This window comes from Hydractinia symbiolongicarpus, chromosome 1, assembly GCF_029227915.1.
Source record: "Hydractinia symbiolongicarpus strain clone_291-10 chromosome 1, HSymV2.1, whole genome shotgun sequence".
In the NCBI taxonomy this organism is placed as follows: Eukaryota; Metazoa; Cnidaria; class Hydrozoa; order Anthoathecata; family Hydractiniidae; genus Hydractinia; species Hydractinia symbiolongicarpus.
The window spans coordinates 27,653,581-27,680,020 of NC_079875.1; the positions used below are offsets into that span (position 1 = coordinate 27,653,581).

At 34.4% G+C, this 26,440-nt stretch overlaps 3 protein-coding genes and 2 non-coding genes across 5 annotated transcripts; 3 read left to right on the top strand and 2 right to left on the bottom strand.

Moving 5' to 3' along the window:
* Positions 1–3,999: 3,999 nt before the first annotated feature.
* On the top strand, positions 4,000–4,350 carry LOC130627918 (uncharacterized). The gene has a single exon (XM_057441417.1). It carries the CDS (start codon positions 4,000–4,002, stop codon positions 4,348–4,350), a length of 351 nt encoding a protein of 116 aa, XP_057297400.1.
* A 2,994-nt stretch (positions 4,351–7,344) lies between these two features.
* Positions 7,345–8,756, bottom strand: LOC130639620 (uncharacterized). Its single transcript, XM_057447093.1, has one exon. The coding sequence runs from the start codon at positions 8,754–8,756 to the stop codon at positions 8,193–8,195; it is 564 nt and encodes a 187-aa protein (XP_057303076.1). The 3' UTR covers positions 7,345–8,192.
* An 8,907-nt stretch (positions 8,757–17,663) lies between these two features.
* LOC130628079 (uncharacterized) lies at positions 17,664–25,373 on the bottom strand. The gene is made up of 19 exons (XM_057441428.1): positions 25,167–25,373; positions 25,049–25,093; positions 24,920–24,978; positions 24,700–24,721; positions 24,241–24,261; positions 23,372–23,416; positions 23,246–23,302; positions 23,020–23,124; positions 22,413–22,860; positions 20,534–21,709; positions 20,046–20,108; positions 19,752–19,814; positions 19,579–19,665; positions 19,450–19,482; positions 19,034–19,072; positions 18,801–18,845; positions 18,418–18,450; positions 18,213–18,311; positions 17,664–18,062 (listed from the first exon to the last, which is right to left on the bottom strand). Exons 1-19 carry the CDS (start codon positions 25,371–25,373, stop codon positions 17,917–17,919), a joined length of 2,793 nt encoding a protein of 930 aa, XP_057297411.1. The 3' UTR covers positions 17,664–17,916.
* A 108-nt stretch (positions 25,374–25,481) lies between these two features.
* On the top strand, positions 25,482–25,553 carry Trnap-ugg (transfer RNA proline (anticodon UGG)). The gene has a single exon. It is a non-coding gene; the product is annotated as a tRNA-Pro (tRNA).
* A 590-nt stretch (positions 25,554–26,143) lies between these two features.
* Trnap-ugg (transfer RNA proline (anticodon UGG)) lies at positions 26,144–26,215 on the top strand. The gene has a single exon. It is a non-coding gene; the product is annotated as a tRNA-Pro (tRNA).
* The last annotated feature ends 225 nt before the right edge of the window (positions 26,216–26,440 follow it).

Sequence of the window (26,440 nt, forward strand, 5' to 3'; positions counted from 1 at the left end):
TTCTTAAAACAATGAAACGCGTTTGATCTACGGCTGAATTTGGTTCTTGGTTTTAATGAAGACATTGCAATGTTTTGTAAAAAAAGAAGACATTGCCGTGCCAATTTTGTAAATACTTCTAAAGGAATAACACACCACGTGCGTTCAAAACAACAATAAAATTTGCTAGGAGCAGCAGTACTTTTGTGGGACTTTTGTGCAATATATTATGAAAGGTATAAATTATTTCTTGTACTGTGGTGCTTCTTTTTTCTTAGTAGGCCTTAGTGTTTTTTCTTGAAATACAAGAGAAAAATAATTTACAAAGAGGTGGCAAGCCACCGCAATGATGAACTCAACCTGTTAGGTCTTTGGAAATAAGCTAAAGGTTCTACTTCTCTACAGAAAATGCCTCTAAAAGCACATTTCTCCCTTTTTACAAGGAATTAATTAAAAATATATATAAAAAAATAAAAAGGACACAACACATTTGAAAAGATGAACAGAACTTTAACCAAGGGCACGTAGGTTTCGACCCATATTTCTAAACCTAAGTACCCTGGATATCTAGCTGGGTCACCTCGAAGAGGTCTGCGGACGGTCATCAGCAGAAACTAGACATCCCTATCTTCCTAAAGTAAACTTTGACCACTTTCTGTTTAACTGAGCTATTCTTTGTTTTTAAGTCAGGTAATAAGTGGAGTCGTTACTCTCCAAAGACAAGATCATATGTGATCAAACCCACCTGCTAATTTTTTTTTTAACTGGGGTAATAAGTGGAGTCGTCACTCTCCAAAGACAAGACTGAGCGTAGTCAAGCCACCTTGCTAAACTAATTTTTATTTGAGGTGATAAGTGGAGTCGTCACTCTCCAATGACAACACTGAGTGTAGTCAAGCCCCCCTTGCTGACTCATTCTGGTTAAAATATTTTTACCTCAGCTCTTCTAAAATGAAAACATATGACTTGTGACTGTTAATAAGGCGATCATCACAGAAAATTACTGCTCTATCGTTGCAATGTATCCACCTGTGAACCATTTGGTCGAAGGCTATGGTTGTGTAGTGACCATTATTTAAGTTGCCGCAATAGTTGATAATAGCCCTTAATTGAAAATTTTTACGAAATTTCACTTCGTCATCTACGGTATGGAAAGGGTGCCAGGGTAAACAGTAAAACAAGAGGCAATTTTTGACGCAAGGCCGTTGGCACTGGCAAAACGTTTTAGCTGTAAAATGGGATGGGAACTGCACAACACTACCTCTTTTTCAACTAGAGCAGTTTGATGAGAGTTGCAAACATGGCATTGGTGTCTGACAACTCCTCGCTTTCAAAGAAATTATCTAAGGAAGATTGTAGCGTAGGGTACAGAGAAAGTTGGATGCATGGTGCTATAACTTCTGAGGAGCTGGTAATATGACATGAATTGCAAGTGGTTGATGTCTTGATGCCAATACTAAAAAGACTCTCAAGAAATGGAAAGTCTAATGACAGACCAGGTAGGAGTTATTCAAGAACCTCGGGGACGTATTGCTGAGCTTCCCTTCGCAGCTGAGATATGATGTTGCATAGCACGCAAAAAATGGGAGGGATCAACTGGACTTCTAGAAACAGCCAAACTTTGAAGAGAATAGGAGTAACTACATCGCAATGCAGATATAACTAGCCTTTAAGGACAGAGATTGTATATATATCACCCGTTATATCTTAGGAACCCTACTTGTTACGATTTATCTTATGTTAGGAACTCTACTCGTTATGATCTAGCATTTATTATTATTCAAGACTATAGCATACCAGCAAGTCACAACATTGTCTCAGTTATTGATCTCATCCTTATACATGGCGCTGCGAGCAGTTTAATCATACCTACAACCTTCGATTCCTTGACGCTTGTTCCTTTAACAAACCAAGTCTCGAATCCATCATTCGTTTGTTCAAACGTGAACTCGACCTGGGTAAGTTATACAAACATTCAAAAAAAAAAAAAACTTTCACAGACCACTGAAAACTTGTTATTTCACTCGAAGTTATACGATTACACATACATCAAACATATTTGAACTTGCTGCATCATAGAACCTTGTTTACTCACTAATTTGCTTTGTTATCGCAATTGTATTCACTTTTCGTCATTTTGTGAGTGCTCCGAACACTCTCGCTTGTTATTATTCCTTGGTCACACCGCCATCTTGGATTTACGCCATCATGGTCACACGCCGACTTGCTCTTCAAAGATTTCCCGCTATATCGCCGTACTCCGCCTTGAATTGCAATGTCGAACCCTGAGGACGCCGCCCCAACCGCCCCGACCCCCGCCGGCACCCATGCAACTACCGCCGCTCTGGCCATGGTGCTAGAAATGCAAAAGCAACAGAAAGTCATGCAGGAACAATGGACCCAATTCATGTCCCAAGTCCTCCCTACCGTAGCTCTGAACAACCAAGCACCTGCACCTCCATCTACCAACGAAAGAAATCGATGTTCGAAACCGGACTGACCGACGATTTCTGCGGATTGCAGTGACAATAAATGGATAATCTTCACGAATGCGTGGAGACGATACAAACAAATGACCCACCTTCAAAACATACAGGATATCAGGAATGAACTACGCTCCACCTGCGATTCCAACGTGAATGAAATGCTTTACAACTTTGTTGGGCCAGACGCCCTCGATAGAGCCACCGAAGCAGAACTGCTATCATACATCAAATCGGTTGCAGTAAAAACGATTCACCCTGAAGTTTACCGGCAACAGTTCATCTCCATGCGACAAAGTGACAGCGAAACGATCACTCACTTCATCTCCCGTTTAAAATCTCAAGCGATGCTCTGCGACTTTTCACGTAAATGTGACTGCGATGACCAAAACTGTGAAATATCGTATTCCGAAAATATGATTATGTCGCAAGTCATAGCAGGAATATTGAGCTCCTTCCATCGCACAAAGATCTTAAGTGAAATGACTTCCATAGAGACACTTACCCAAATGACAGACTGCCTCCTTACACTCGAAGCAACCGCTCAAGCCACGGAGCACTTCAAACCATCATTGCCCGCCCAATCAGATGTAAGCGCCGTCAAATCCGACTACCAACACAACAAACGTAGTGACTTAAGACAGAAGTCACTAGGCAACAATCGCCCAAACTATCTCGAAGGAGATCGAAAATGCAGAGGATGTGGACACAACCGTCATCCAAAAGGAAGAGAGCAATGCCCAGCACAAGGCAAAAAATGTAATAACTGTGGAAAACTTAACCATTTCGCGAATGTTTGCATGAGCAGTAAGACGAACGCCATTCAAGACGCCCCAGATCCATCCGACCCAGCCGAAACTTCCTTCCTTGGTAGCATCACCGAGTCCTTCTGACTAGATGGCGTACCTCACGGACAATGGGAAAATGATAAATTCATCGAAAAAAACCATCCCCACAGCCAACAGTAAATATCTCTATTTCACTCAACTCATCTGCACATCAGAAACTTTGTAAATCGTTTTCTTTGAATAAACTTCAACCTACCAGAGTTAGCGCCATCGCTGATACTGGCGCTCAAACATGTACAGCAGGAATAGAACTGCTTTCACAATTGAATTGTAGTAAAAACGCTTTGATAAAAACTCAACATCGTCTCCGCGCTGTGAACTATAACGACATCAGTAGTAAAGGCGCAATCATTGCTGACATCACCGTCGGTACATCGACCACCACAGAAATTGTTTACTTATGTGACAAAGTTAAAGGATTTTTTCTATCAAAAACAGCACTGAAAAAGTTGAACATCGTACACTCTACCTTCCCGGAGCAGATTGCAACCAGCCAACTGAATGCAACAGACTCACCAGACGACTCCGTTGCCGAGTGCGGATGTCCACGTCGTTCACCATGTCCACCCATACCTTACACAATTCCGTTTCCAGCGACACCAGAGTATACAGAACAATTAGAGGTTTGGATCAAAACATACTTTTCGAGTAGTGCATTTAACACTTGCAAACACTAAAAGCTACAAGTGATGACAGGCGAACCATTAAAAATCCAATTTCGTGAGGACGAAAACCCTGTCTCCGTTCATAAACCAATACCAGTACCACATCACTGGAAAGAATCCGTCAAAGACCAACTCGATCAAGATGTAAACTTGGGGATAGTCGAACCAGTCCCAACTGGAACACCTACAAACTGGTGTTCTCGGATGATTACCGTTCCCAAGAACGACGGCACAGATTTGCAAAAACTAAACGCATCTACCAAACGAGAAACTCATTACAGCCAATCACCCTTCAACATCGTAAGTGTAGTTCCACCGCAAACCAAAAAGACAACCCTCGACGCCTGGAACGGATACCACAGCGTTCCATTCTGATTTCATTTTCAGCTTTAACCATTAGGTTCCTGGCTGTGGCAACATAAGAACTATGTAATTCTTCATTCATGGATTCAAAAGAATCTGAGTTCATTGGTTGTGGCATATTATCGTGCACAATGTTTTCAAGGCAATATGACCACAATGGCTCGATATTTGATTTCATATGACCTCCTACCTCTCTCTCCATCTTCTTGTAATACTTCACAAGAAGTTTGAAAGTTCATTTCCCAATCACATTTATTACATTTCAGACACAGAGCATGCGAAAGTCCTTCCTTCTTTTGTACATCATGCTGAATGTTGATCGCAGAAGTGCAGCTTGGGCATATAGCTACAAAGTAGAGTAACCCAAGCAGAAGGTCTGTGTCGATCAGTATGTTGCATTCATAGTTAGAATGTGTATCTTCTTCTTGGTTAATGATAAGAAAAGACCAATTAATCTTATTTGTAGACGCTGAAGGGTTTGCTGCATTTTTAGCATCTTCAGGCTGTTGTGTATTCTTATCTGGATTGTGATTCAATTCCTCATGTGTTTGTGCACTTGAATCTGTCCCAGAAACATTTTTTCTCTCGTAATAACGTCTTTTTCTAGCTCTCCCAAATTTAAATCTTTTACCTGATCCCATAATTTCAATGTAAAGCTCTTTTCTATAATGTAAGCCTCCATCAGCAGCCCCAAATGTAAAATGTGGTTTTAACTCATGGAATTTAGCGTGGTAAAAGGGCGAAATAGCTACAGCACGCCCCCAATGGGTGTTTTTGAAAATTTGAATTATTATTATTATTATTGTTATTATTTATTAGCATATGCATGGAAGGGCAGTTATGTTGCAACTTATAAAAACTTGGCCAGAAATCACATAATTACGTCATGGACAAAAAGTAGTGATTGAATATGAAAATTCAGACTTCATACTTTAAAATTTAATATTCGAAATCTGGATTCACCGGTGCCGTTTGAGTAATTTTAACATTAATGTACCTTAGAGGCAGCATTTCTGCCCGACAAAAGGGTTGCACTTTGACAATCAGGGTTATTTTTCTATTTTTCACGGTTAAAGAGATATTTTTCAATCATTTTTGATGGTTAAATTATTTTTTAATATCATCGCCTCACTATCCCATAAAAACATTAATTTAAAAAAAATGTCAAGTGAACATGTTGTTAACTAATGTCAGGTAGGTGTATCAAGAGTGGGCCGATTTCAATGCGTATTTAGAGCGTTTATATGGCCCGAAAAAATAATTTGTTTACTCTAATTTTTGGCATAGGTATGCGTCAGACATTATAGAATCGACATGAAAATTCTCTTTTAGTGTATCCAAGTGGACACTGAGAATTTAGAGTTTAATCAAGAGCTTGTAAAAAAGCAACATTGCAGCAAATCTGCCCGTTCTGTTATATGCACGAATTCCAAAAAAAATCGGAAATGTTAAAAAAATCTAGAAAAGTTAATTTTTGCAAATATTATTCGTTGAACCCTTTTTCCCCATGTGTACTTTAACTTTGCCAAATAGCTTAAAGACTTGTAGGACTTTAACAAAGTTTTACAAATGAGGCAGATTTGCTGCACTTATTATCACTCAAGTTTCGGATATTTGCAAAAAAAAAAAAGAATGATAAACATGTTTTTAGCAGATTTAAGTTATAATAATCAATAACAGAAGTCCGACGTTTAGACACGGATGGTTTTTTTGTCAAAGATGTCTTTTCCTTGCACGAGGCAGGCAAGAGCCAGCGAAATATCTAGACACAAGTCGAAAATCATCGTGTTTATCTCCATCATCATTATTTCGTGATTGTCCATAATGCTTTAAAAGATCAACGATTCAAAAAATATCCCCACCCCTGGATTTTTGTCCGTAATTTTTTATTGTCTAGCAGGATTGACTTTAAACTTGTACAGTACACTTCTTGATTTGTGAGTTATCCCTATGCAGACTCGACTTGAGGATGAAGATGAGTTGATGAGTTCCAATTAAACGAATTTGGTCAAATCGATCAATCTTAACCAACAGCTTCCACTTTGCATTCAATTGAATTAAGTTACTAGTCCTCAGGATCCTGCTAATCATTACTTATTTAATTAACCCTAGAAATTAGAAATCTTTGATAATAAGTAGCAATTTGTCATGCGACAGATTTTTTTTGATTTTGTTTCACAACTTTTTAAACGCTCATCTTTTATGTCTTCGTTAAAAGAAGTTTTGGGGATATTAAAAACGAAACATATACAAAAGTTCTCTGTTCTCAAATATTTCGATCGAGAGGTATTAAAAATAAAATTGGTTTAAATTTATCCTGCTTTTGAAATTAAAGATAGTAATATCAGTCTTTCCTAGACTTTTTTAGAATCGTTAAAGTTTTTTACGTCATCAAAAAACATATGTACATGATATAAAATAAACAACAAGCAATCAGAAGGCATTCGCCTTTTTTCTAGTGATTTAAGTGCAAGCTTTACTTAGAGATTTTTCCAGGATAAAAACTCTCCGATACCTCGTAGCCAAATGAAGTTGGTTTCATTTACCTATTTTCCGAAAAGAAACCATATAGAAACGGCATATTTCTACGCTTAAAGTAAGGCAATCACCTTATCATCTTTTACAACTTTTTAGGGGGTGTTCGGGTGGACTTTCTCTTTAACTTGTTACAGCTATAATGGTTAATCGACTTGTGAGAAGGGTGACAGTTGTTGCACGTGTTATAACGCTAAAACTGGAACTAGTGTGCCGCGTAACGGCACACGAATATTTCGTAACGAAAATAAATACGATAAACGTTCGAAATGTTACATCCGGCAAATGCTTTTTCTTTTGGACGCTTCGTAATTAATCCTCGTTCTTAACTGTACAAGCATAGAGCCATCTAAGGCCATTTTAATGAGATCATCCGTCTTTGGCCCACTTTTGATTATGTGGCCACATCGCTGACGAATTTTCGATTTCTTCTTCTGAAAACATTTTTCGTCGGGCAATATTGCTGGATGCAACGACAGATGACTGAGGAGACGCTGCTACATTGGTCTACACATAATAAAGAAAGTAAATCATCAAGTCGGTTTTTATGCATATTGTGATGACATTCGTAAAACACTATAAATATTTCATACCTCTTTTGACTTAGAGTCATCGTCAAGGTGCTCAGATTCCACAATATCAGTCTGTTCTTTAACGATTAAGTTCTTTAATGTTCAAGGAGAAATACCTCTGACGCACGTCTTCAATTTTAACATTTCGTTCCACAATTTTGTCTGCGAAAGCAGACTTTAAAATTCTCTCCTCTTCTGTTGTCCATGATCTCTTAGCATCGTATTTCAAAACTGGAGATGCAGTTGCGCCATACTTTGAGTCCACTTCTCCATGAAAATACCCTCGAACCACTTTAAAACCTATGTAATAATCAAATTATAGATATTGTGTAAAATTTTCTACTATCAGACATTGTCCAGAATTTCTCCCGAAGTCACGAAATTAAGTCAGAAAAACTAAGCACAACCTTGAATTCGCAAAAAACAACAACAACAACAACAAAACAAGGAAAAACGTCAATGATAAAAATAAATCAACGAAATACAACGCGAAAAAAATAAAAATATATTGGGGCAATATGCTGGTTTTGAAACCTCGGAAATTTCTTATCGCAAAATTTTTACTCTTTAAAAGCAAACCTAATTTCATTCTCATGCTTCTGTTATTCGTTAATTTAAAAAATAACAAACGAAAACCAACTACGCTTATACTCCTGTAACGCCATAACTATTAAAATGGCATTAACATTGCGATTTTAATAGTTATGGCGTTTAGTAACCACAAATGTACAAACTTCACGGACAACTTTAAATGAAGGACTTACCTTGCTTAGATTGATTTAATTTTTTACGATTCACATAGTGCGTTTCTGCAGTTTGGATGCTATGTGACATTGCCGCAGCTGATTCAGCATAAAAACCAGTTTCCGCTTCTCGAATTCCAGTGCTAGCACTTTTTCTTAATATTGTGCAACTCAGATTTTTAGGTAACTTATCGGTCAATGCATAAATGCCTGCCTTTAGCCAAAGACTGTGCAGCTGACGACTGATAGCACCAGATCCCATATGTTTACCAGACCATGATGTAAAAACATATGGACAACAAACGCTAATTTGAGAGCGTATTTTATTAACGAACAATGATAGCCAATCAAACACATGTCTTTCTAGTATCACAATGGCATGCCCATACACGTGAAAGGTTTTGTGATCTCTAACTTTGATCACATAACGGCCATCATCCTGTTGAAGTGCAGCTTCAAATTCTTTTAATTTCATGTTTGCACTAACACCAGAGCGTTGGGCTGTGCTCGTATGTAGCTCCACAAACAAGAAATCTCTCATTATGCAAAAATCTGTCATGTTTATCATATTTTGACAGTATGGGCTGGCGTATTGACCAAACAGCTTAATGGCAGCCCTGCTATGTTCACTTCCTTTATAGGTGGAAATTTACTGAGGAGTAACCATCATGATCTCATCCTCTTCTTGTCGTTCCCAGAATCTCTCCTTTGACTGCTTTTTGTAGGTTTTCGACCATGCCAAAAGTTTCATTTTCATCACTGACACCTTTTCTAAGGAACAATTTGGAATTTCCACCTCTTCTGCAATAACGAAGTCGCAGAAATCGCCAAGTGATCTCAAGTATCTCTTAACCGTGTCAGCTTCATATTTCATTTCCTTACAATATTCTGTCAAAAAATGGTCTCTCAAAAGCCTCGGTTGGAACATGTCACTGACAGATGAAGCTTTTATTACAGTATACATTCTCTTGATCTGCGATGCTGTTTGCTTTGATGCTTGTTCGTTCTTCTGTCCTCCGTCAGCTGAAATGATGTACTTAAAAAACTGATCAACAAGGAATTTTGTCAACTGCTTGCTGGGACTGGACGTTTTCTTGTTGAGGCTGGTATTCGGAATCGGTGTCAGATTTAAATTCGGAAGAAGAACCTGATTCCGAACTTTTGGCGCTTTGTCGATCGTGCATAACTTCATTCGTGTTTTTTACTTGGACTTCTTCCACCCTCGGCTTCAAACTGACTCGCAATTGAGCCTTCAAATTTACCTTTACTTTTTAAAAGTCTCCTTTGTTCTGCAGAGCCCCGCGGTATGTGATGCACTTTGAGCAAGTGTTCGTTCAATCTCAGTACTGCAGCTTCACAGGAACCAATATGGCACCACCGTTTTTTATGGTAATCACGCAGTTTTTTGTTGCTTTCTGCGTTATTTATTTTTCTTTTCCCTTTGTTGTTATTGTGTTTCTTTCTTAAGTCAAACTTTTCCATGGCACCAACAGCCTTTTCTCGGCACCACTTGTGTACTTCACTCAAATGACGGGAAACGTCTGTGACAGGTTTCGAACAACACTTAATGGGACACTTTATTTGTCGTCGCTTCGTTAATTTTTGCTTTCTAAAAGGAATAAAAGTAGTTTCAGTATGCTAACAAAGTTGGACAAGCACAAAATTTAACACGCAGTAAATGTCTGCACCATTTACTTATTAGATTTTTCACTAAATAAGTATACGTTTATTTTAATTTAACAAAAATAGAAGTGTCTCTCGAAACTTATCCATCGCATATCTCAGTCTATCCCTTCATCAAATGTTCGATATTAATTATAATAACGCATGAATTATACTTACAAATTTAGATCGGGTTTCTCATTGTTAGTCACTTTCTCTAATCGTTCAAGACTCTAAAAAATATAATTTACAAGGATTCAGTAACAACACGTGAATAAAAATACAGTGTTTAAATTGGTGAATTATTTTGTGCTTTTATAAGCCTACTCTCGCCAGGTCTTATAATGTATGAAATGTTTACCTCTTGTATAGCCCTGAAATCGTTTTGTTCCAGTAAACGGGAAACCTGTTCCTTGATTTGTTTAATTTCTACCTCGAATACTACAAAATAAACATTACAGACACTTAATTTACTTGCTCCCTAATTGAAGACTGGTATTAATAACAACCAATGCTTGCTAGCGTCATTACCCCATTATTTTCAAGTGCACTTTTATGGTCACGTTTTAGTTTGACTGGTGACTCCTCCATCTAAACAAAGTGAAAATATTGTATACTGAAAGACTTTTTTATTTAACTTAATTAAAATATGCCTCCTTTTTTATGATTATCACTGTATAAATTTCGCATCGACATTATTTATTCATCTTTAAATGGCTATGCAAATCGCTTTTGCTTTAAATCAAAATATAAATTGCAGGTGTACCTGGTTAATTTCACATTCGTGCTCTACCACACATTCTGCGCAAAATAATTGATTCTTTAATTTACAGTGATCTTGCTGACACTTATCAAATTTATCTGCAAACACCTCCTTGTTACATCCAATACAGACCTAAAAATACAAATAAAATCAGAGGTAAACATACTGGCAGATCAGATTGTTATCTTTAAATATTTTGTTGTCGCAGTGATAAATATAAAAACAAATATTCGTACCTTCACATTCCTTAGGACAGTCTTCTTGCGGCATAAATGAGATTCCAGACAGTTTTCGCAAAAAGATTTTTGGTATGTAACACACAAAAGCGCATTGCATTCGCCCATTTCACCTGGAGGTTTTCTCTTTTGACAATAGCAACATATCTGAAATTAATAAAAATAAAGTGATAATGAATTAAACCTTTTCTTTATCCCATGGTTAACTTCTCCAGAATTATTCAATCCATCATCTATTTGTTCATCTGTATCAATTATCACAGACATGTTATCCTTCGGATTGTCATCAATTGTCACCACTTGGTTTGCAACCAACACATCCGTTACTACAGTAAGATCTTTATTCTCATCTACGTCGTCCTCTTCTATAGAGGGTTTGGTTAACATCGTCTATTAAAAAGAGGGATATAAGAAATAACTTCAAAAATTTTAAAAAGCATTTACTTGCAACACACAAATTTTACCTTATCAGCATTGGTGCTAAAGAGACTCTGAAGCAATGTCTTTGTTTCTGGAAAGAGCACTTTAGCCACATAATCAAAATACTAAATAAAAAGTCACGTGTCCTGTGAAGTAATTATTGGAATAAAAATCCAATGAGGAGTGTAATTTGCTGAAAAAGGCACTTACTTTGGAATGCACTGTGCAAAAGTAATTTGTGTAATCTGTGTAAATTTGTGTAATAAGTAATCTGTGAAATTACCAAAGGATACCTCCATTGCAAGGCAAGCTGAAAAAAAATCAAAATTATGAATATCCATCTATACTTATTCAATAAAATATAAACATGGAGTAATGTGCACCTCTTTTTCTTCCCTTTAAATTATATGCTTCATGTCCCTCACAGTAAACCTAGGTACATAAGTAAAACAAAGACTGTTTACAAATTTTAGTTGTTGTAAAAGCTTACATTTTAATGACAATTAGGGTTTTCCTAAAAAACTACGAACACAATAAATATGAGATTATATAATTTACAGAAACAATATTGTACACATAACAATTTATCTTAACTAATTTTGAAAAACGAATTTCTAGATTGTTAATTCTGTAATGAAAATCATTTATTTTTATTTACCTTTCCAGAAAAAATATCCAAAATTTTTTTTCCTACATGGCGTATCATTTTCACTACTACATCTTCAGGAACATCTTTTAAATTTCTGAAACAAAACAAAAATAATGGAATTGAAATTAAGAGAACAATTAGATGACAGTACAAGCTTAATAACCAAAAAAAAAACTCACTGGAAAGACACCCAAGACAACTTTTCATCTTTCATCTCCAACTCAGTGTAATTCTAATAATGGTGTAGAGATATATTACTATGATTATCATACATCTGTAACGTAAAATGCTTATCAAATAATCTGCGGTATTTAAATATTAAATTCCCATAGTTATTTGGTAGTAGGTCTTGTACGCTGCATGCAAATTTTATTGTTTTGTTGTTATTATTAATAATATAAGCCAGACAGCATACGAAACAAAATGCAACAACCCCCCTTGAATATATTATACTTAACTATCGAATTTAGAAGCTGTTTTTTACGTTTAAAAAAACAATATGAAGACAAAGGCAAATAATAATACTTTGAATGCTTTTCTTTTTACAAATAATTTTATAGAAGAAAGTAAAGTTTCTGTCAAAAAATAAGAACTAATTTTAATTAAAAATTTGAATACTCTAAGACGATGCAAAACATATTTGACCTGGTGTGGGACATTGAATTATTTAAAGTCTTGCTTTGTTTATACTCAACCTAGCTGCAGGTCACTGAGTATCAAAATCTCAACTAAATAATTCTGAATGTCTCATTAAACCTTGTTGAATGTCTGTTTAAATTAGTCACCATGCAAAAATTAAAAGTAGGTCAGATTTTTACCAATGCAGTTTTGTTTGCATCACAAAGATTGGGATTTTTCAGCAACCAGTCTTTTTCCTAGAAAGATACAAAGAATATGGAGAGTTACCTTAAATGTAAAGTTTAGACTTTCAGAATTTAAAGATTCTCACAGTCTATTCTTACTTTAGAAGTATCAACACCAGGCTCAATATCGACGTGCACTACACCATCACGACACGTCATTCTTTCTTTTAATTGAAAATCAATTTGATCTAAAGTATGGATTTTATCACTACAATACTTTATATACGGAATGTGCAGTGTTTTACAAACATGAGGAAACAAAAAGAATGTTAATATGAATATTTTATTCTCTTTTCCACTTTCAAATTACACTACACTTAATAATAACACTCTTCACCTTTTTGGATAGTATCTTTATTAGAAATGGACTCGTCTTTATTCTTAAAAAAATGAAAGTATTTTAAATAACCAACAAGGTCAACTGTCCATTCACATAAAAAGTTTTACTTAACATACACATTCGCTGTAACTTATTGACTGAATCATGCTCAAATTCATGGCAAATTTTCTTTTACGATCCTGAAATAAATAAAATAAACTCTTGTCAATAGATAAGCATGTATTTTAATTTTGATGTAAGGTAAACTAATTACCTTTCTCCAGATGCCAGAAGAGTAAATAGTAAACAGTTTCACTGTTTTAAAAACTAGCATCTTATAATACTGCTTGAATGCTTACCAGGTTAGACCAAATAATAAATAAATTAAGAAATAAGTTAAGAAAAATATACATAAAATTATTGGTACGTACATTTATTTCCATGTCGGAAGTTGTTTTGCTTGTAAAAAATAGTTTGCAATATATTCTTTGTTCTTAAGACTAGTCCAAAAACACCCCAATAACCCATCTATATTATACCTGTAAACGTCTGTCTGTCTGTCACGCAAAATGAATAAATAAATAATTAATAAAATGAATGTATATACATACATTTATTCGTAACGACAAAATAGCACAGTGCGGGAGCCATTGGACACATTGTCCAATTTGTATGCGTAACCTGCAAAGTAATGAAAAATAATATTAGTTAAATCTGCTCCTTTCAGGATTCTGAATAGTATTGCTTAATTATTTATGCAGAATATAATGCAGATAAGTGATACTAGGTACATCTGTGAATGTTATCAAATTAGCATAGACAACTATATATAATTCTGAAAATGCTGGTTGGCATAATCTGCCATCCCAGTTGGGAGTTTCCACTTGTGTTCCTCTGTTTTGGTAACTATCTTAAATCGTTTTACCATTTTGTTTTCCTCTCCTGATCTATCTGAAGAAGAAGACGAGGAGGAGGATGGAGATCTTTTTCTTTTCCTCCCTTTTTTGGACTTCTTTTTGGAAGACCTTACCTTTCGCCTTGGAGTTACATCCTCCTCCTCCTCTCTCATAGCTGGCTCGTAAAACGTGTTTTCTCCAGCTGGCTCACATGCTGGCTTATTAGAGTCTCCAGCAGTTTCATTATTTTGTTCTTCTAATTCAAAACTCTTGGTGACATTAGACTCTTCATTGACAATATTATCTTGTTGTTCCATATTACGAAGATTTATTGGATTTTTGGTAGGATATTCGTGGATTAAAATGTTTTATTTTAATTCACGAAGAGCTCTGACCGTTCGTGTAGCGAACAAAGTGAGAAGAGGAGGAGAGGAATGGGCTCTACTCTGTTAAGCGAGGCAAGGTTGGGAAACGCAGTATTAGATCGCCGGAGATTTTATGAAATAAAATTCTGGAATTACGTAAGGGCGCGAAGCGGCTGCAAAGTAATTCCGATTTTATAAATAAAATCGGAGAAAGATCTAATACTGCCCACCCTCCCACTACCTTGTATTTTTTCGTTTAGTCCAATGTATATAGTATATGTATGTTCCTTCCGTTTAGGCTCGTACTACGCCAGCGGAAGAAGATAGAATTTCATTTATTTTGATAGACTTTTATTAATTTCATTTGTAAGAACTTTAAAGCTTATAATATAGCATTCTCCTTTAAAAGTTGTAGTTTTATCTAACATTTTCCTTGGTAAAATATATTATTGGGCATTGTTTAAAACGAAATAATCCGAAAATAAAGCACATCGGTCGGACTGGGCTCTACTCTGTTAAGCGAGGCAAGGTTGGGAAACGCAGTATTATATCTTTCTCCGATTTTATTTATAAAATCGGAATTACTTTGCGGGCGCTTGGCGCCCTTACGTAATTCGAGAATTTTAAAACTTTATTTCCATAAGATATTTAGGTATAAGTGGTAAAAATTTATTTTACATCACACCTGTGCAAAAACACTTTAAAACAAGATTGCAGGTGAACCCGGAGGGGATATGCAGGGTCTCCATAGATGCACAGTGGATTTCCATTACTGTCATAGCTATGTCGTTGAAGGAGGTTAAGCCCTGAATCTGCCAGCATGCCACTGCCATGACGTTTTTCCGCTATAGGACCAAACATATTAGCTGTATGCCCATTTCGTGTTATTACTGATTGAAACTTAGGGGCGTGTTAAAGCCCCAACAGCTTTCAAGTGGTGCACCCTTACCAAACTTGGTTGAAAGAATTTAGTATAAAGTATAGTATAAAGTAGTATAAAGTAAAATTTTTCATATGTTGCAAAATGATGCACAGTTCAGGTATAGATCTACCAAAACGAGGGACCATGTCAAGGTATCTGCAGGGATAAGCAAACCGTTTTAGTAGGATGCATAGTACTTCTATCGATGTGCATACGGTGCCATTAGAACAGCAAATATTATCTGGTATTTGTAAAGCATCATTAAGCCTGTAAATACCATTCTTCAAAAAACGAAATTCAATTCTACACTCATCATCACATAGTAGTTCAAGATTATATCTATCATACATCCAATAGGGTATTTCTGGATTTATTGATGAGCACAAATTCATCATCAGTGATCATATTATCGTCATAAGCTAAAAGCAACGATTCTCTAACGGTTTTTAACTTAGGCATTTTTTAGTTGCTGTTTTTTCGCTCGCTACCTTCAATTTTGATTTCTCCCGCGGCAACGCAACAGCATAGACGCACGTAATTGTATGCCTAAGTCAACTTCGACATTTGACACCTTAACCTACTTTTCAAACCGATTAAAATTCACATTACCATAGCAACAATATGCACTTGCATTGTACATGTCAGACTATAAGACACTGCAAACGCTCTGTTGGCACTGCTCTTTAACAAAATGTAACGTATGTGTACCTTTGACCTTGTGCAACTCTCAAATTGGGCGTAACTGCAATTTATTTATGAAAAGAACCCTAAGTACAAATTTGCAAGTAACCTTCTAAATTGTCACTCGAATAGCTGTCGTAGAAAGTTCTAAACTGTAGCTAGTCACATATCTCATCATGAATCAAAACGATCCTTAGGGTTTGCTTAAGCTAAGCGAATGTAACAAAGGTGAGATAAAAAAAAAAGAAAATTGTTTTTACAAACTGATGATAATACATAAACCAAGGTATGGCCCACTATGACACGGAGTTATGTGCACAATTATGTGCACATTACTTTTGAAATGCAAAGTGCTAAATAAGTCTCTCGTGCTATGCTATAACAATAAAAACTCATTCCAACTTGTTTCTTATTATTGCGTTTCATCTCCTAACCCATTATAGCAAGATAGCTAGGTAAGACTTGACAATTGTTGTTACTTTCCCTTTTTACGCATTGCGGTATTTTTAAGACAATAATGAAAACTTGTGATGTAACTAGCTGCCATAAATAAAGTTTTTTCATTTGTAACATTGGTGCAGCTACAGCTTGAAGCAATTTTAGCATGTTTCGATCTTGAACCTTGTTTCTTCTGGACAAGCTCTTATGTGAGTACTGAGTATTTTAAATAATTAATAAATCAATTTATCGCAGTATTTTAAAGAGTAAAAATACAAAGCAAAAGGTCACTAATTCATGTTTTCCTTATGCCTTACGCTCTGCCGGGGTTTTAAATTTTTTTTCCTACAAGCGCTTTTCTAGTGGGCAGACCTGCGCGATATTAAACTCCGTAATCTTAGAATCTGAAGAAATTAAAAGAATGAAATCATAAAATTTCTAGTTAAGATAAGGAAAATGCAGGGTTTTCACCTTGACTTTGGTAAATTATTTTTCTACAATACAGCTACAATACAAATTATATTTTATCTTCTTATAACTGAGAAGAACTGAAAATAAACTGATTAGAAATGCTAATTAGGTCATTTTAGATGTTAAGAAAAAATTCTGAAATAGTACTTCTCTAATCAAATGATGGAAATAAGAAGTGCCTTATTTGTGGTATAACGACCGGCGAGGCATATTTTTGATTGGTTTTTTGTTTGTTTACTCTAACCAGATGTCAATATTTGTGCGAACTAACGAAGTTTACCCTTCTTTGATCGATCTCAAGAAACGGAAAAGACATTAAAACAACTCTTTACTCTAAGACAATTTTCCACTTGCAGGATCATAAAATTTCGGTAAACGAAAAGAATGGCTTATGATTTATACCCAATCATGCCTTAATTACCTGTTCCGTTCATGTCGGAAAAAAATATTCTTGAAGCAGTCGTTTTAAATGTGAGCTTTTCGCTGTTTCTTAAACTATTATGTATTTTCACTTCATATTTTTGAGCAAATAATGTAAAAGTTTACCAATCTACGTTTAATCAATTTATAAATTTCTGTCCAGTTTGTTCGGAAGTGGATTTACACTTGAGACACCTGTTACTCCGAAGATTGGTGAAACAGCAAAATCACTTGCGTATAACGTGACCGTGAGAAGGTACAAAAGGTCTACCCGACGGTAATTATTAGTGTATTGGCGCAAAACATTTCCTATAGGATGACACATAGTCATTTTACAGGTTTGAACCAAGGAGAAATAAAGAAAGCAAAATGTGGACTAATTTTTCTTTCTGAACATAAAATCACAAATAAATTGCAAAGAATAAATGGATCGATTCATAACTTAAAAAAAAAGGAAAAAAATCCACACTAACTCATTTGTGCGTAATACTTGTACAGAACGCAGGAATGTAAATAGACACCAAAATGACTAGAAAGTAGGTAATTCAAAGCGACAACTTCACAAGTTAGCTAAAGTCAGTATATCCAAACAAAAAATTAGTAAAGCAAAAATAACTGCATGATTAACTAGTTAGTCCAATTTCTTTCAACCTTTTATTCTTTATGTCATCGAACTTTTTCCGCTCGTTGTTTATTTTTGTTCGCACAGCGAAGGCAAAATTGGCTGATTCAAAGTAACTTTTTGCAAAATTTTCCATTTCCAGTCGACCTAAAATAATGCAAGAATGATTGAGTATACTCGCACAAAAGACACAAAATAGTTGCTTTAAGCAACTATGCCTCATTTGCAAGTGATTGTTCAAACAATCTATTTACCTATACTTAAAAACCATCGAACAAAAGCTAAATTATTTGATACCTGGAAATGGTCGATCATTGGTGCGACGCACGTAACAACCAAATTTTTCGAAGAACACTTTATTTAATTCCGAAGTCCACTTGACACTGGATTTGACAGCTAAGTATAAAAGCAACAATAAGATAAGTTTTGTTAATATCAAACCTAAAAAAGTGGTTTAACTAAACCTATATATATGAAGAAGCGATAAAAGTGTTCGACTTACGTTTGCATTTCAATCTCTCATTCTCTTCTTTATCTATTGGAATAAAATCTGGTTGTTTTTTTAAACTAGAAAATTCCTGGAAATTATAACTCTTGGTTAGCAAGACGACCATTCAAACTATTATTGCTTTAACAGAAAAAATATTGTCCTTTATAACTTATATATAGCAGCGTTTTTATACTATGGCAACTCAAAAATCAGTAAAGTTAATGACACTTGAAAGATCTAAGCATTTTTCAACATATTTAATCTCCAGGATCATTGGAAAGTTGAATTTCTGAGAGAATTTAAGATTGGGGAAGACGCCAAATTCTTTAAAATCTAATTTGCACACGAAGCAACCTACAAAGGTTTCTTTAAACTTAATTTTTTACATCACTTACCTTCATAGGAAGTAGGATCACATGAATCATCTCTAATTTGGGCATCTAGATAGAAATGGATATTCATAAACATGAAATACATCTTTTGCAAAAAATACTTGTACATCCCATAAATTTTAAACAATCCAGGTTGATATTTCTCGGTATATAAATAATTTTCATAACTGTCTAAGTGTTATTGAGAAAACTAAAATAAATAATTAAAACAGAAAGACTCTTGAAAGGATACTCACCAGTAATTTTAACGTACTTTTTTCTTTTTTTTGATCTGCCTATAATTCAAAGTCAAATGTACAATCAAATGGTCAACAAAAAATACATATTTATTTCGGTGAACTCGCAATTACTTTTAAGTAAGTGAAAAAAAGTTAAGTACATGTAATTTGTAAAAATATTACGTTTAATATTAGTGATACTAGACAATTTTCCGCAAAAACGTTAAGTAATATATTTTGCATAGAGGACTATAAAAACAACTTATATTTCATCAAGACCAGATATGATTTTTAATTGACCTATGTGAGATTTAAAACAAATAAGGTCTAGTTTTCAAATTCAATGTTCTATAAATGAACATTTCCCACAACGCAGAGTAGGACAGGTTGAATAAATATTGTTTGGCAAAAAAATCAAAACTCAAACCACTCACCACGCAAAGGATACTTCCTAGCTTCAACTGGTCCTAAAAACAAAAACAAAAAAACCATCGTATATCTAAAACAAGGTCATGGTTGGTATTATAAATCAGACGTTGTTTTAAATTAAATTTAAAACTAACCATTTTTTGATTCAATAGCTTCTTCATCCGATAAACTGCTCGACAGCATCATCACTCTTTTCCCCACTGATCTTTTTGTCTTTGTCGCTGAATAAAAAACCAAAAAAAACAAACACTTTGCAAGTCACTGAGGCCCAAAGGATTGAATCAATAAACTACAGTGAAGTATTAACCTTCAGCTGATGTTCTTACGGGAGTACTTGTCACTGCATAGTTAGTTGCCAATTTCTTGTCTTCTAAAGAAAGAAAGTATTAGTCTGCTATGTAGTCCATTGAGCAGCTTCAAGGTAATTTTCCAAACAATATAAAACAATGATGGGGACGATCTTTAGGTTTTGGATCACACATTGATTTGAAAAAATTTCATCAAAAACAATGACTAATAAAAAGAACAAAATAACGAGTTTTGTAACTAACAGAAATTTTCTCTATTTGCACCAGACAACATTAGAAAAAGCAACACATACCTGTATGAGTTTTGTCTTTAAATGTTTTTAAACTTTTATCAGTTTCTTCAATATGACCGTTATCTATAAACAATCAAGTTATAAACACTGAAAGACTTGCTAATCATGAAAAGTCATTCTACATTTTGCTCATCTGCAATCTTTTAATAATTTTTTAATGAAATCAAATTTGGAACACGTATTATTTCGATCATAATAATCGTGAAATAATATTAGCTGATTTGAACATTTGTTAAATACATTATAAGAAAAAATTAAACAAATAAATGAAATACAGTGGTTAAAACGACAAAAATTTATAAAAAAGGTTTAATAAAACATAACCCGGCAAGTCTTCCATTATATCCTGGTTTCCTAAATCTCAATAAACAAGAAAAAAATTAAATTTACCACTCATGATCTATGATAAAGTTGTTACCTAGAATGCGTGCCACTTCCACAATTTTATTCCATACAGAAAGGCTCCTCCCTAACAAATAAATACATACCGCTTGCATGGAGATTTATTAATTGTTTTCCAATCTTTGTGACTCCCATTAAAGCTAATGGGGCTTGATAAATATCTTTATTCATGCTTTCAGAATGACCCATATGGGCGTAGAACAGTTGTCTTTCCTGTTGTGGCAGGTCCAACGCAGCATATAAAGTGCTGACGCGGTGTCTATTAGTGGTTGCATTTATAATTTCCACATTGGTAAGTTCTAGTTTCTTACAGACTTCTTTCAATGCATGCCAGCCAGACACATTTAAAGATGACAGCTGTGTGCTGGCAAACACAAAATCATTATTTTTATCGATACCAGCCTTGAATCTAAATTTTGGATCAACTAACCTTTTCATAGCAGAAGTAGTGTCGTTTGGAAATAAAACAGACACCAAATGATGATTTCCTTTACCCGTCATGTAGGTTATTTTTAGTGAACTCACTAATAGTTTGTCAGCTTCATTCAAACTCTGAAGACGTTGTTGATCAATCCAGTTATCGCTTTCTGCTTCTAACCAATCTTTTACTAGGAGGCGACTTGTTTCCCCACCACGGCGCCCATTCAATAATGTTAGTCGTGTGAGTACTAAGTTCCTCAGTTCAACAAAAGAGTGAGCAGTCCATAACTCAAAAACACACAGTAGTTCACCCATTCTCTTGAGAATATGTTGATGTATTTTCTCAATGTCGCTTTCCAAAGGCAACTGACATGGTTTTCTTATTTTAACTAGCCTTTTTTTTTCAAGCTTGTATCGTGCAGAGGAAACCATGCAATCCTCGTTGGCTTTATAGCATACCATAAATTTTTCGATTTCACTGGCCTCCTCTTCGTTAGCTAACATATATTGATGAGCATACAATATTTTTACACTTTTGTTGATGATGTAAAAAACATTCTGGCGTAGTCCTGGCTTAAGACTACGATCAACATTCAAAGTAACAGCGTCAATGGCATCAGTAAAACACGTAAAATTCTTTCGCACAAACATATCTAACAAATTACCATGATCATGACAAACGCCATTCATCCTCTTAAAAGATTGGTACAGGCTACCTAACACTCGCATATGACCCCTAACAGATTTATTCACGGTGGCTGCTTTTTCTTTTTTGACTACAAGCTTTGCAAACAACTTCATTCCAATTCGTAATATCATTTCATCTTTGCGACATATATTTCCTATTATTAAACAAGGCAAATTAAATTTTCAAATATTCATTTTGTGTTTAAAGGTTTAGAAAATTGAAAAAAACATTATTTGCATCAATTTTAATGTACAGTGGAAGGTTGTACATTGAAATAGATGTTCTTAAACCTTTGGGGGCGTGAATACAAATTAAATAAACCTACATTTTTTTTCTGTCAAACATTTGTGAGTATTTATTTTAACGAAATAAACTTAAAACCTTTTGAAAACATAATTTTATGAATTAGGTCAATAATCTAAAAGATCAATTCATATATTTTTTTTAAAATTAAACTACAACTTTAATTGAACACTTTTTTACTATTTCGCTCATAAAAAACAACAAAAAAATGTTACACTTGATCATATCCAGGATGTAACATGATTATGTTCATTAAATAATTATTTGAATGAATTAAGGATTTCTATGAAATACATATAAGGACTTTTAATGAATAGTACAAGTATTTTTTAACTCCTTAAATCCCAGAAGTTTCCTTTGCAATTTTTTATTATTTTTGATTACTGTAGTTATTCGTAATAATTTAATAAAGAACAATGAAAATTTCATGAATTGGTAACAAATGTAAAGAACAGGGATGTTATCACCATAAAGCTGTCCTACAAATCAATTGCTAAACTATGAACAAAGTATGGAAAAAAGCTCGTAACGTAAATATAAAAATGATAACTTACCTACGGGATCATCTCTAAGCTTGGCCAAAATGACTTCCTTGAATTGATCCGACATTTGGAGTGACATTGGAAGGAATTCCAGTGACAATGGCAAGCCTGTTGGGACAGCATCTTGTCTTCTCATGCACGTTCTTTTGTGGCTGGCAAAGAAACGCTTAGAGATAAAAGCAAAGCATAAATTACAACGTTGCAATTCCAAGTATTTCTTTCTTTGACGTTCTCCTTGGAAAATAGGATTTTCTGTGGTAGCTTGTAACTTGTTGTACATTAAAATTCCTTCCCTTTTAATTTTTTTCCATTCCTCAATTTGCTTCACCTTAGTCATCTTTAGTGCATTTTTCACTCTTTCATTTTCCTTATGACATTTTTTAATGTGTCTGCTCAATTTTGAAGACATTATAGAACAATAAATGCACATTCTATACGGTTTTTTGTAAGGACTTTTTTTCTGAAATAAAAAGATAAGATGATTCTAGAATTGCTACATAACACAAAACATAAAGCCTTGCATCAATAATCCTAAATTTAAATAAAATAGCATTGGAAAGTATTAATCAGTCAGTAGTATATAAGTTTACACAATCTTAAAATGCATCGATAATAGTACCTGCAGTTTTTTAGACTCGGCTTCAATTGTTTCCTGTTCACTATCAGTATTCACAATGTCTAAATCCTCATCAATCTCCAAACCAGAATCATTTTTCACTGAAACCTGTTTGTGTTAAATAATACTATTGATAATTAAAAATAATAAATTAGGAAGCAACTTGTTGGTAGTTCAAAAGGGCTGAACAAATCATTGTAAATTAAATAAGCATCATCACAAAACTCACTTGTTCACAACAGCTGACTTCCCTAATGGTCTGCGTATGTTCAGCAACTTGACACACCTGCAAAATTTCCAGATATAAAAAAAGCTATGCAAGGATGTATGAAAAGTTATTACAAACATACAATACCTTTGTCGATGCTAGAGTTTCTATTTCTTCAAGATCAACTTTCATCTAACATTAATAAAGAGTAACTATTAGGTGTATTTAATTATTACTATTGACCGTGGGACCTAATGGAATTGATTTTGGACTTTGACCTTATAAATGCAGGAGATGAGAAAATTGGACTCCTAGAATTAACATTCTTCTTACTTTGGCATGAATGCTGGAACTACACTACATATTGCTTTAATTAAGTAATCATTTGGTGGTGCATGCTTTATTACCAAGTCATAACATCAGACAACTGACAAAACAAGTACTTTTAAAATAAATTTTTAAAAAAAATAAAAACAAAAAAATTGAAATTACATGCCTTCAATGCACAAGGCAAATTAAGCAAGTTTGGGTCAAATCCGAGAAATTAAATTCTCACAAAATGTCAATATTTCATGATTTTCAACAAAAGTTCTACAAAAATAAGTTTTCAACCAATAAACCATTAAATTGGCGTTAAATGGAAAAGTTACTGAGCACAAAAAAAGATTTGGTTTTATAAAATCTAATCTTTTAAATTTAATGATTTTCTGAATAAATGAAGAATTTCCTATAATTTTCTCTAATTATAACCAGTGCATCACAATGTAACCTTTGTAAACCAAAATTAACTGTCAGGTAATTTTACCATGAAGTTAATTTTTCATTTTTTCACTTCAACAATTCATAATTTTCAACATTTAGGTAAATCGATGACAGTATATTTTAGCAGCAAAAAAAAACATGAAAATTTTATTAACCTGAACTAACATTTGCTGAAAATATACCGGCATTTGTATTAAATTTAAATTAGAAATGCTGCAATGTAAAAAATATATGAGTAATGATGGAATACATACGAACTTCTCCAATACTTTTGTCTAAAAATAAAATAGCATCAATTTATTACTAAAAATATCATACCGTACAACTTTCTAGTGGACTTCAACTACACTGTATTCCAATAAAAAAAATGTGCAATGTCTTTATAGCATAATTATAACGGTAATAGTCTAAGCATTTCTTATATTAAATCAGGTGCTATCTATATCTCCTCCTCACAATTTAAAATCTTCAAAAACAAAAATGTACATAGGTGAATCTTTATTATATCGCAATAAAGATTCACCTATGTATATGCACCATCCAGATAAACTATCTAACATATTGCCGTAGTGTGGTGTAGTGGTTTTGTCTTTGGCTCCCAACTCTAGATTCCGGAGTTCGAATCCCACTCGCTGCCTGGCAGTATGTTAGTGATGAACAAAATAGTTCTTCTTCATTATAACAAAAATGTATATGGGAGAATTCTAACATACCAGTGTTTCAGTTTTGTCATTTCTAAAAAATAAACATAGAAATATTACAACAAAATTATCTTTAAAGAACTAAATAAGTTACTTTAATTTCGACTAAAAAAGCATTGTTTACGTCGTTTACAGCAAATCTCATGTGAATGACACCATAAAAACACCAATTTTTCATAGTTTCGTTTGTAATATTTTATCACTTTTTGTAATATTTGAAAACAATAATTACCTAAAATTAATTTTTAATGGAAAAGTTGTTTCTTCATTACTACCATTCAAAATGGAACACTAAAAAATGAATAGTAAGTTTAAAATTTTTAAGTATTATTAGTGGAATTACTGGACCTTCAATACGTACTGTTTCACTGTCAGAACTGCTGAAATCAGGGACAATTTCAATTTCCTGAAACATAAATATTTATCATCAATACAATTAAAAATTATACTTTAAACGGAATCATGAATTGCATACATACTGGATAAGTAATTTTTACATCATCGTCACTACAATCCAGCTTGGCAAAATCTATGTCCTTGTAGTAGTCTGCAAATTTATCTCCACCAATGACATTCTTTTTATTTACACCACTGCCAATATTTTCCTGAATCTTTTTTTTTGATTGGTAAGTACTGTTCTTGTACGTATTTACACCTGAAAATCTTGCTCGAGGTTGTGACTTCATTATTGCGTACTAAGGCTTTTTTTATATCCTTAGAGACAACGAAGACAGTCCCCATTTTTCCAAAGCCATTCCTAATAAAACATTGTGACATGTTGCATGTGTCATGGAGGCTCAATGGTCTAGTGGCATGATTCACGCTTTGGGTGCGAGAGGTCCCGGGTTCAAATCCCGGTTGAGCCCATTATTAAAGTGTAACTAATGTTAAAGATAGGGACTGTCTTCTTCGTCTCTATGGATATAATAAAATGCAAGGGACATAGAGGCTCAATGGTCTAGTGGCATGATTCTTGCTTTAGGTTCAAATCCCGGTTGAGCCCATTGTTGGAGTGTAACTAATGTTGTCAGTGCAATTTCCGCTTGTTTCATTTTTTACAAAGACACTCGAAATAGCACATCCTTAATGCTATTTACTGAAGAGAACAAACCAAACTCGACTGAATCGCCAGTCTTGCCCTGAAGTTAAGAGTACTTCCTTATTGTAGGTGTTATCACATGCGCCTAACATCCCTAACGTGCCTTTTGGATTCGGGTCAGGCACACATGTAGTAATAACTTAACTACTCTGGGTCAGAAAAAACAGTATCAAAACATGGTTACAAAATAATAGTTCTTGAGTTAAGTAATTGTAAGAAGAAAATCTTGCTACAGGTTGTGACTTCATTATTGCGTACTGAGGCTTTTTTTTATGTCCTTAGAGACAACGAAGACAGTCCCTATTTTTCCAAATCCATTCTTAATAGAACATTGTGACATGTTGCATGTGACATGGAGGCTCAATGGTCTAGTGGCATGATTCTCGCTTTGGGTGCGAGAGGTCCCGGGTTCAAATCTCGGTTGAGCCCTTTATTAAAGAGTAACTAATGTTAAAGATAGGGACTGTCTTCTTCGTCTCTATGGATATAATAAAATGCAAGGGACATAGAGGCTCAATGGTCTAGTGGCATGATTCTTGCTTTAGGTTCAAATCCCGGTTGAGCCCATTGTTGGAGTGTAACTAATGTTGTCAGTGCAATTTCCGCTTGTTTCATTTTTTACAAAGACACTCGAAATAGCTCATCCTTAATGCT